This window comes from Artibeus jamaicensis, unplaced genomic scaffold (genome assembly GCF_021234435.1).
Source record: "Artibeus jamaicensis isolate MK-2021 breed Jamaican fruit bat unplaced genomic scaffold, CSHL_Jam_final contig_2170, whole genome shotgun sequence".
Taxonomy (NCBI): Eukaryota; Metazoa; Chordata; class Mammalia; order Chiroptera; family Phyllostomidae; genus Artibeus; species Artibeus jamaicensis.
Genome location: NW_026521445.1, coordinates 2,140,801 through 2,153,027, shown reverse-complemented (window position 1 = coordinate 2,153,027; position 12,227 = coordinate 2,140,801). Strand labels below are relative to the sequence as shown.

The following is a 12,227-nucleotide window of genomic DNA, read 5'->3' as shown; positions in this document are numbered from 1 at the left end:
TGTCCGGTGCTCTTTTAGAGGAGGGTTCATGCGGCAGATCTGTAGCATCTGGGCTCCCAATGCCCACTGCTGTTCCCATAGCAGACTCTGCTGATTCCTGTTGCCTCCCGTTCTCCTGAATCTCAACACGGAGTCCCAGAGGCTGCCACCTGCATGCAGTGTTGCTATGGGTGCTGAAACCTATTTGCCAAATCCAATTACATGGTAAACGCTCCTACAACCATCCAGTCCTCATGCAGCTTCCCTCCTACAGAATCCTTAGAAAAGGGTCACACACAGAGTTGTAATTTCAACCCTGAATAAGTACACAAAGTTGAAGTGATATTTGTAGTAGTGTGTAGAAGAAGCTTTGGAAATTTGCACTTTTCTTCAAACATGGTATGGAAGCTGAGGAAACTTTACAAGTGTTGGCATTTGTGCTGGTCAGGTAGCTCAGCTTGTTAGAGAGTCATCCTGATAAGCCAAGGTCATGGGTTCAATCCCAGGGCAGGGCACATACCACAGTCACCAATGAAACATGGATGAGTAAACAGCAAATGGATAGTTTTCTCTCTCTTTCTCAAATCAATATTTCCAAAAATGTCAAGTTTGGGCATTTAATCTCAGCAATTGACTTGAGTGATTTTTGGGCAATGCTGTGTGCAAGGAGTTGCTACCGATGATACATGAAATGTATCATCTGCTGATATCTGCTCTGGTACTGAGCACCTTGGGGCTGTCCCAAGTATGCTGTTACTTGTACTTTATTTGTAGTCTCCACCGAAAAGAAAAGCTGAGTGTCTAGCCTCAAGTGTGTACAGCAGAGCATGTAAGTTTGCAGTGACTTCATTCATTCATTTATTCATTCTGTAAACAATAAGCACTACTAGGGTTACGGTGTACAATGTTCAACCATCACTCTCCTGTGGTACTCATAGAGCTTACAGTCTAGGCACACAAGAGGAAGCAGAAAAAACTCATAAACTGCCGAGTGCTATAAAGGGTACAAACGAGATTCTTTGTTGCAGAATCATTGGGAATTGGGGAGTGGGGTAGGCATCAACCCGGTGTAGATGGGGTGGTCAGAGGACTTGCCTGTGGGATGGGGTGACCTCCCTACAAACAACTTGCTGGAGCACGGAAGCTTCTGGGTATAGAGGGCAGTGTGGTAAAGTCTTTGAGATAAGAAAGGTTTTTTGTACTTTTTTAAAGAATGGAAAGGAAGCCCCAGTGGCTGGAATCCAAAGGAGAATGATATGAAAAAGAATGGGAGAGGAAGGAAGGCTGTGGTAAAGCATTGGAATCAAATCTGAATTGACACATAATAAACGAGGCTGCAGTTGAAAGGAAAGGTTTGGTTGGGTATATGCATTTGCTGAGTTTAGAACACAGGCCATAATTAAAGATGGTGTGGGTGATAGGGACTACAGAGTGAGCCATGGGACCTCCACCATGGATGGGGAGAGGTGGGAGAAGAGCAAGCAAAGACACTGAGGAGACTGGATGGGGCCACCCAGTGAAATGCCATGTCCTAGCAGCCAAGGAGGAGGCTCTCTCAAGACCCAGGAGAGGTCAGCACCCTGGGGACCTACTCAGAGGTCAAATGAGTGGTCAAGGACTGAAAAGTGCCTCTCAGATCTGCATCAGGGAGGTGTGTGACACCATGGAGCTGGCTGAGGGGGAGCTGGTGCAGGAGGAGCTGGGAGTGGGTGGAGAGAATGGGAGATGAGGAAGTGGACTTGACCCATGTGTATACAGACAGGGGTAGAAGCAGTTATGTGGGAGGTGGAACTGGGGCGGCAAATGCCTCCAAGGGCAGGGGTTTGCCTGTCCTGCACAGAGAAGGCGGGGGAGAGTTCGAGGCACTTGGAAGGAAATTCTTACAGTGATAGAACATGGCCTCTGAGCTGGTCAAGGAAGAAAGTGTCACCCTGGAAGGGCTTGAGTGTGAAGGTTGTAATGGTGGTGCTGTTGTAGAGGTCAAGAAATTATCACCATGGAAGCACTTAAAGAAGCTAGCCCCATAGCCTGGGAGGGTAGAGTTCCAGAGTGGATCAGAGGAAGTCAGTTTTCAGAGATTTTGTGGTCCCATGGCTGTGACCTCAGGGGTGGCTGGGTAGAACAGAGGAAATTGTCACTGGACATGAAGTTATAATTTAAAGTGAATGTATTGCTAAGGATCATTGCACTATTCCGTATAGATTTTTGTCTTGCTCATGAAGTAGTTTTTCCCCCTCAGTACTCAGTATTTCCTGAAGACATGTATCAAGGTTCTTAATTATCTTCCCATTATTGTGTTAATTTTCTCATTAGGGTCAATTGAAGGAATTCATGCTAGAAAATAGTGACTTGAAAAGGAGTTTGGACTGCATGCACCAACACCAGATGCAAAAGCAAGAGAAAATAAGAGAAGAAATAGCTGAATATCAGAGACAGCTTGAGGAAGCTGAAAAGAGGCATCAAACTTTGCTTCTGGATGCAAACAAACAGGTGAAAAGTGGAGTTTGGTACCTGGGGGAGCTGGAGACTGTGTGTAGACCACGGTAAAGAGGTGTCTGTTTTGCTAGGAGGTTGGTGCTCTGCATTATTATGATGCCCTTAAGGTTTTAGGAAAGGTGCTGTCCTATGAACTGCAAGATCTTTTCCCCAGTCCCCTGCACATGTCTCATTAGAAAACTTCCGTTGTAAAACTACATTTGCGTCCCAGAGTTGAGTCGTAGGAGAGTGGCAGAGTCCATTTGAAATGGTCTTTGGATGGGCAGTTTTCGTTTGGGTTTGTTTTGCTGAAGAGGCATTTTTCTGCCCTAGCATGAAATGGAAATCCAGACATTTAGAGAGAAACTGACTTCTACAGAAGAATGTCTCAGCTCGCAGAAGGTGGAGATAGAGCTCTTGAAGTCCAGTAAAGAACAGCTCAGTAATTCTTTGGAAGAAAACACTGAGCTTTTAGGAGAATTGATAAAAACCAAGGTATGTGTCCTTCTCATTGTTTTGTGACTTAGAAGAGTTTCCACAGAAGAACTGAGGTTTCAATGGGATTGACTTATGAGATTTCATGTTCTAACTTTCATGAAAAATTTTGTGTAGTTGTGAGTAATGTCACTCAGCAATTCTGCCGAGCTGTTTTTAGAAATCAATGGACGGCCTACAGACTCATGGCTTGAATGAACTTCATTGCTCAGTAAATCCTCAGACAAGAGGATGTCATACACTTCTGGAGATGGACAGGAAGGTGAAAGCAAGAACAGATTAGGGTAGCCCTCTCAGCTGTAGGTACTAATTTGGTGGGTAATTCCAAACTCTTGCTTGATGGGTCTCCAAGGTCACTGCTGTCACCAAACCCACTTTCCTCTGGCCTCCAGGAAGGTAGAGGTGTGGCAAAGTGTCTGGTCAGGCACTTGGCATGTGTATATGTCCACTCTCCTCTTCCTCTTTACAGGGGGGCCATAAAGCTTTCTCGGCTAGGAACAAAAGAAGGTGAGCCCTAGTCTCAGGAATCTGAGACTGGAGATGGCACTTCAGTGATCTCCTTGGAAAGGAGGCTATTTTGATTCCTACAGAGATGTTCTTAGAAAATGACTGCCATCTGGAAGGTACAATAATGAACCTGAAAAACAAATATCTTCCAGTAAAGATCTTTAGTAAAAGAAGGCTTACATTTTTATAATTGTGATATTAATTGTGTATTGACTATATTCAAACAGAAAATGAGGTATCAACTTCTGAGGTTTATTGCTCTTATACAATGATCAGGAAGAAGGAAATATACCAATAAAAAAGACACTCATAAAATTCACAATAACATGAATGATCAATGATGTTCTCTTCCATGAGGGATGTTGGGTTTCATAATAGAAGGATGTGCCTTTGGGCTACTTTTTCACACACTTTCTGCCTTTTTAGTCTTTGACAGTTTTAGACATTCCCTGTGGGGAATGTCTATTGATATTTATACCATGTTCAAAATGGTGCATTGTTGAGTCTATTCAGATCACTTGTAATTTTAATGAGGTATACTTGATAAGCATTCTTGCAATTGAAATAATACATCTCTGATCCAACTGTGGTTGGAATCAGAAATAAAAAGTTTTCGCAAGTGCAGATTTATTGCAACATTGCTAATGATTTCAAGATGAAATCTACAAAGGATGAAATCGCTAGTGACATGAATATGGAGCTCAGGTGTGGTTTTGGTTTGAACAGTTCGGTGCGCTTTTATATATTCATCATCTCCTACCAGAATCCCTTAGAGCTAAATGGTTTTAGGATTGTGCATCTTTAGATGCTACAAAAAACAGTGCAAATGCCACATATTACAGAATATTCCAGCAGGATCTAGGGAATTACTTCATACCAATTCATATCTCTGTAGCAAAATGTGTGAATATTCTCACAAGGTAGGATACATACAAACTATAAATACCCTGGTGTCAGGTCCAATTGGGTCTCTAAATCATTTGCAGTACTTTTCTTTTTGGTTAAGAAAACCTGAATTCTCCTACCTTTCTACTCCCTTTCTAGGTGAGCTACCTATACAATTTCAGTTGGTACTGTGAGCCATAATATTGTTTAGCCTTCACCTGGTGTGACTGGAACAAACACCATTGTAGGTATTAGGCTTCTACATGAGCACAAGATTACAAATGGGAACATAATTCTCAGAAATTTTGATCCGAGAAGAATAAGTGCATGGACTCGTATCCCCAGCCCCTGGTTGTGATTCCCATTGGATACACACAGGCAGAGTGAGCCACTTAAGAGAACACTCTTGGGAAGGATGCTTTGTGTTTGTGCATGCCAGGAAGGGGTGTCAGAAAAGCAGTGTCTACTGGGGAGACTTGGGAAACCGAGTAGAAAAGGTGAATTGTGTTCTTCTTAAATGGATGTTTTAGTGTGAATGTAATAATTCTTATGATGACAATATGTTATTCTAATTATATATTTTCTCAATGATGGTTTGCTTTTTTTTACTTGATATTTTTATTTTTATTCCTTTTTTCTTTTTAGAGAGAAGGGAAGGGAGGGAGGAAGAAAGGGAGAGAAACATGGATGTGCGGTGCGAGAGAAACATTGATTTGTTACCTCTCGTGGCCCGCAAGCAGCAACTTGGCCTGCAATGCAGGCGTGTGCCAAAACCAGGAGTCTAATCGGCAACCTTTTGGTTCAGAGGTCTGCGAGCAACACAATGAGCAACACCATCCAGGCCTTATGATGATCTTTCTGTGTGCTTATAAAAAAAATATCAAAGGCTTTAAGTTCAAATTTTTGTATTGCAGATGGACAATGAAACACATATAAGGCAACTGAAGAAGGAAAAAGAACATGCCCAGGGGAAGATCGATATTTTGCTCAGACACTATAAGCCGATGGAGGAGGAGGAGGAGAGGTTGCAGAAAGAGCTGTGTCACCTTGAAGAAGCTGCGCAAGAGAAGCAGAAACCAGGTGGGGTGAGCTGGGCAGGGGCCTGTGCCCAGGCCAGCAAAGCCTGGTGCGGGCAGAGGCAGTGTCTCCGTGCTCCCCTGTCCTACTGTGTGCTGATTCTTGGCAGTTGTCTATTTTCCAATTTCCAATGTTTGCGCTCAGCGTGGGATCATTCATAGGAGTGAGAGGGAAGCCTGCATTTTGACATAGAACAATCACATGTTCTGTTGCATAAAACGCACACAAAATCTGGCAGCACTTTTTGCTAATGGGGATTCCAGAAAGAGTTTTCCACGTGATGTCCATTTACCTAGATCAGCATCACAGGCCTCAGAGTGCCATCTGAGCTGCCACTGTCACTTTGGCACACCTCATTCTGATCGTCCTTGGCCCATTCTCCTGAGTGAACTACATGGTGGGGGCAGTTGGAGGGCTCTATTTTTAGGTGTGGAGATAAAATAAAAGAAAAGACAACTTTTCTCCACTTATGCCTGAGTGGAATGCCTATTACTGCATGGGGAGATGATGATAAGCTCTGTGGGAGTGGCTCTTGTGGACTGAGGATCAGCATGGTGGTCCAGTGGTCTTTCCTGCTCAGGAGAGACCTTGCAGCATATGGGGCTCCAGGGAGGTTTTCTAAAGGATTTCGTGCCACCCAGGGCAGCTAAAAGTTGAGCAAGACACCCACATTTAGTGACCCCCAAACTTGTGTCCGCCAGACCCTCCATTGCTTACAGATGGTTTTCTGAGCTTTTTCGGACCTGCCTTGTCACTGGCCCCTTTCTGCCTCCCAAAGCCTTTACAATAGAGGGGACTCCGTATCCTTGAATGATTTGTGCTGTTCATTCAAGTGAGTGGGAAGAATGCACAGGGATCATAAGAGATGTGCTAAAGTAATCTGTTTGGTCTCATATGAACAACTACACGAAAATTTCATGGGTTAGCTGCAATACAAGTTTGAGATTTGGGGAGGTTTTATTTAAGCTGTCCTAGTAAGATTTATATAATCTATTAGAGAATTTACCCTGATATGATCCCTCCCAAACAAAGGTTGTGAGGACTATAAGAACATGCATAGATACACCTTCTCCATGTCTATGAAAAAAAAAAAAAGAAATTAAAAATAAGTTTTAGGCTTTCTGCTTTATGATGTCCAAAGTTGATTAAAGAGCGTCATGATGTGATTTTTGACAGGTGCTCTTGTGGATGCTCATGTCGATGAACTGATGATGGAGCTGAAAGAACTGAGAGAAGCCCTTGAAGGGAAAAGCAAGGAGGCAGAAGAGTACCTGGACAAGTACTGCTCCCTGCTTATCAGCCACGAGAAGTTGGAGAGAGACAAAGAGATGTTGGAAACACAAGTCGCTCGTCTGAGTTCACAACAATCTCCGACGAATGTCGAGATTTCCCCTTTGCTAAAGTCAGTTGACCCAGAGTCACCTCCAGTCCCTTGTGTTACTGAAAAGAAGGGATCATCCAGCCAAAGTAAAGCTTCAGGCAAGAGGCAAAGGTCCAGTGGGATTGGGGAGAATGAGGGAGGAACACTACCTTCCATACCACACACGTTTCCCAAAAGAAGCCAGAAGGCAGCCAGAAGGGGCATTCTCCCTGCAGAGGATGCGGAAGACACTGAGTTTGAGCCCGAGGGGCTTCCAGAAGTTGTAAAGAAAGGTATGGCATAATTTTAAAACAAAATTACCTGTGTTCTTTGGAAAGTCCACATGGAATTTCACATGCAAAAAAACATGTGGAGCATGGAGCTTTAGGTTATTGTGCAATTGTACGAATTAATGTTCAGAAAATACATACCTTTTAAGATGTATACTTTCCTTTCTGTCATGAGAGATTGAATAGTATCTAGTGACTCATGTCACACTACTCAAAGTGCTGGTAGCTTAGCAAAATGATTGTTAAAATGCCATTTTAAATTTGATATTCCTGTGCTGAAAAATCCCCAAATCGAGGACATCCTTTAAGCTTTCTTGTCTGTAGTCACATGTGACTGAGGTAGTAGGTGAGCTGGAGGAGGGGCCCCATGACATGGTCCCCTGGCTGAAGACACATACCACTTTTTCTAAGCCCTAGTAGTCCTCCAAGAGTGGTCCAGGGATGAGGAAATGTTGTTCCTGGTCCATTAGCCTCCACCCCACAAAAATGTACAGAAATCAACAGTAAGACATGAACATTTTCATAGCAGTATGACATTGTCTCAACATCCAAGCACATGACCATTCCCCTGTGGATTGATTCTTCCTGTGTTATACAGAATGACCATTCTATAGCAGATGAGAAATTACCCCATGCCTGCCCCTCCAGAAAATGAGCAAAACTGATCCTTTGCCATAAAGGGTTTGAGAACCACTGTTCTGAGTAACTCTAGCCCTTAGAAAATCTAGCCCCCCAGAAGTGAGCCATCCTTTCTGATTTCTGCGTTGTTTTCGTAGTTCAAGGGTTCAAAACCAAAACAAACCAACTGTTGCTTTAGTTAGCCATTACTGCAGCTCTGGAGTGTGTGTGACACCCTGTCTTTAAAGGTCCTTGACATTGACTTTCTCCTCTTGGTCACCACAAGTCATACCAGCTCCTTCTCTAGAAGGAGGTGGTGTATGCAGAGAGTGAAACTCACATCAGTCTTAGGGAGGTGAGATCTCTGCCCTCCCCCTCCAAGTCTCTGTGTGACAGTGGTCACCTGAAGGACGTCTATGCATTTTACATTGTCCCCTGAAAACAAGAGCTGGGCTTTGTTTTCCTTATTTTTAATTTTGATTGTTTTCATCTCGCCTCACAGTCCAGATTTTACAGGAGGATTTCCCTGGTGTGTTCTTCAGATCTTAGAAAAATGCGAGTTAAGACATCTGCATAGAAGAAGCAGGAAACATTTTTCCGTTTGATGTTATTTTCCCCTTCTTTTCCCATTGTGTGTGTTTTTAAATGTTTCTAATCAGGGAAAACCTGTTAGTTATTTATTCAATTTGACAAGTCCCAGGGTGACTCTGAAGTTTATCCTCGTCCGCTGTGGTAGGAGAAAGCATTTTTTGCAGTTCCACTTATCTTGGTTAAAACTTGACCTAGTGCGTATCATGTTCATTACAGATAGAACTGCACCTAGCAGTGTTGACAGGCAGCTTTTTTGTTCCTAGGGCTTGCTGACATCCCAACAGGAAAGACAAGCCCCTACATCCTGAGAAGAACAACCATGGCAACCAGGACCAGCCCCCGCCTTGCAGCTCAGAAGTTAACACAGTCCCTCTTAAATATCCACAAAGAAAACCATGCTGGGACCTCCCAACCAAGAGCTGCTGGCAGCAGATCACAAAAGGTACCTCCTGTGAACAAGTCTCTACAGATGGAAATCCAGGAAATGACAGGGTTCCCTGGGCGAGTGTTTGACACTGCTCCCTCTAACTTGGGACGTCTTGAAAGTCTATCCTTCCTTTCTATGAGGTACAGAGAGGTGAGCAGTGAGCAGCCCTGAGGATACATGTTAAATGATCCAGCTGCAACCTGGCCCTTGACCCAACAGGCCATTTAGACAGTTTGATGGGGCGTGGCCTTGTTAGATAGAATTCAAAGGATTTGGGAGAAAGTTTCAGGCACTAGCACTGAGGCATTGGAAGAGGTACTTTTTGTTTGGGCACAGGCCTTGGTCATGGTAGTTTGGTGCTTTTTCCTCTGCCCACACTGTCCATTCTTCACTTTTTCTCCCTCCTTTACTTTCTGCTGAAAGTACACTTTTCCCTGGATGTCAAAAGGAAGGGATTATTTATGGATTTCTCTCTTTTGCTTGTTGAGGGTAGGACTTTGGTGATCTCTGTGTTTATTGCAAATAACCTGGTAAATGTTAGTTAAGCATAGAGAATGTTTGCTCAATAAATCTGGGAACATTTCTATAATCTACCACCTGAAGCTGTCATTTGTGTACCTGCGGTGTGTGCATTGTGCTGAATGTTCGCATTTTACTGCCTCACTTTATTGAGCTCTGGCTGTAAGTACATTTATAAAAGGATGAGGAAAGGAAGACTCAATGTTTAATGCCCAGAGTTAACACATGCTCTCTCTTGGTGCCACAGTCTTGCTTTTCTCCTAGTGTTTTGCAAACTAGGGATCCCAGAAATGTAGGTGGACGTTGCTAAAATAGGGTCAAGAATTTAATAACTCTTGTGATTTTTTTCGCTTGTCGGAGTTTAAATTTGCAACCTGATTAACTTGAACCAGCAAAGGAAACTTTGGAAGTGTCATAACCCTTATTCGTATAATGTAAGCATTCTCAAGTGAGCGGGTGTTTGGGGTTTTGGAGACCAAACCACGGTGAGGCTGGTGCTTAGCTGAATCACAAGAAATGTGTATTTGCAGACTTGTTTGTTGATGTATGAGGTTTTTAAGTTTTAAGGAATTTATACCTAGTATTAAGTTTGTCCATAACTTATATTACAAAACAATCTTTTTAATTGAAGAGTAAGTAGGAAAGGTCAAAATTTTCTTTCACTCATTAAAGTCGATCGTCTGGTAGTTGTATTAGAAATATTCTCCCATTTTGTGCAACGTTTTTCCCTCCTCCCTCAATGGCCCCATCCCTCCCATCCATCCTCCGTCCCTTCCTCCTCCCATCCTCCCTGCTTCCCTCCCATTGAGATTTCCCCTTTGAACTCTGGTAACAACAAAACACTGAAGAGGGGACATTCCAACGAATGTCAGGTTCTTTTCCATGAAGCAACTAGTGACTCCAAAGAGTGCAGCTTCCAAGCTGCACCAAAGCTATTAACCATAAGAGAAGCCCTGATCTCAACCCCTGGAAACCTAGGAGTCCAGTTTAGGTCCCAGAGGAGGCTGTGCATTTCTTCAGGTGGCTGAGTGGGAGCTGCTCCATACTCCACAGCTCATGCCAAGTTCTATCTGCTGGTCTCACACTTACAGAGATTGAGTGAGGTCTTTGGTTCTGAAATAGGAAATCGTGACCTAGGTAGTAAGTACCCTGCACTTCCATCTGTCATGCAGGTTCACTTTATCGCAATGACTTGCTGAGAAGTGTGCCTTCTGAGTCGCAAGATGTGCTGCATGAGGCTCCTGTTTGTGGTTTTCCTGTGTCCTCCTGTCTAATGCAACGTCTGGCAGTCAGCTGATATTTGTTGAATGATTAGAGCCGTCGATGTTGTCCCGAAGTGGCTGCAGAAGGAAATAGATGTTTGAAAAGTGTGTTAGGGAATCATGTCTTGAAATCAGCACACAGGTCTCTTTCCTCTTCTTTTCTGAGGAGGTGATGCTTAAGTGGAGTTGCATGTGGAGTTCAGACTGATTCTCTAAGAAAAAGGCTTTGCCCACTAGGGGGCGTGCTCTCCACACTGCAGTTGAATGCCTCGTGTAGGGAGTCCTAACCAGGGTTTCCTGCCCTTTTCTGATCGCTGTCTCAGCTGCAGCCACAGGAGGCACCAGCCTTTATGAATTGCTACGCAGTTCTGTTTTCGTGAGCAACTGAAGGGGGTCTCTGGACAGGAGGTTATAGGAGACTTTGTGATTAGATGCAAATTTTAAAACCCAGTTTCCTGAATTTTAATTTAATTCGGCATTTTCTGAGTCACCTTGTAAAACACTCACCTCATATGTTAAACATATTTCATCATTCAGTTTGAAAAATATAGAGTAAGGCATCATTTTTCTAAAGCAGTTGCTTAGAAACACAAGATTATTGCCTCACCTGATGTGGCTGGCTTGAGTTTTGAGTAAGACAGTGGCAGGTTCCAGGGGAAGAGAGGTGACAAGGCAGGTTGGGTGAGGACCATTCTCTGCCATGTGTCTGGGAAGAATAAACCCAGGAGCTCCCAGTTGCTGGGGACAAGAGAGTGTGATATGTGCCAGCCTGATCTGAACCTGGGGTTGGTAAGCACCAGCAGATTGGCCACTACATTGTAGAGGATAATGGTGCTGCCCTCGCCACAGCATCTGTCAGTCAGCAGTTCTGTGGGGGTCCGGGTTCCTTCCCCTACTAATAAGGTTCGTTTTCACAGAGCCATCCATATCCTCTCCCCTCCCCAGTGTGAACATGAACATAGTGGTAAGAATTTAAGTACCTGGTGAATTTGACCTCAGCTTGTTATCCATAGGTCTGAGGAAACCAGCCTGAGGATCACATCCATAGTTTCAACCCAGGTCACCAACTATATTTTCCTCAATTCATATAAGAGAAACTGAACCTAGAGGCAGGGGAAGTCCAGGGATGGACTTTGACTATTTAATTAGGGTTAAGAAAGAGTATTGCTAGCTCAAATTATCTTTCCCAATGGGATCTCTCTCTCTCTCTCTTTTTTTTATGGGGAGCCTACAGATTGGATTCTCCAGCCTCTGATGGGTTCAAGGGAAATGCCTGTCTTTTGCATCACTTTCCACTTTAAAACAAAAGAAAGAGTACTAGTAAAAGTGTTTGTTTTCATCAACGTTCCATGTATGTTAATTTCCCATTCAGTCCTGACCCTGACCCTTCAAGGCTGCTGGCCCTTTTAAGTGTCCTGCACATCCTCTGAGGAACAGGCAGGCTTTCCAGGGATGTGATCTGTTGGCCAGATCGGCTGTGTTTTCTGTTATGAAAAGTATTGAGCTGCCTTTTAAAACTACACACTTCCTATGGATAGAATACAAATGGAGGAATAATTGCCATTCTTTCTTCTTGCCGCTTTGCACGGAGGGCATTGGCAGTCACTTGCTCAGGAAGTGACCCGTCAGGGCTGGGACTGGACATGTGTTGCCCTTGTTAGAGCCTGTGCTCTGATTTTTTGTTTGTTGTTCTTTTGTTTCATTTTAAAGATCTTCCTCCTGGAATCTCCCACTGTTACCTT

At 43.7% G+C, this 12,227-nt stretch overlaps 1 protein-coding gene across 1 annotated transcript in view; it reads left to right on the top strand.

The window, feature by feature from the left end:
* CENPF (centromere protein F) overlaps positions 1-12,227 on the top strand; it is a 58,686-nt gene that overhangs the window by 44,997 nt on the left and 1,462 nt on the right. Inside the window, 5 exon segments of the mRNA XM_053658305.1 lie at positions 2,293-2,469; positions 2,788-2,949; positions 5,256-5,421; positions 6,595-7,071; positions 8,541-8,719. Coding sequence (XP_053514280.1) covers positions 2,293-2,469; positions 2,788-2,949; positions 5,256-5,421; positions 6,595-7,071; positions 8,541-8,719 — 1,161 coding nt within the window.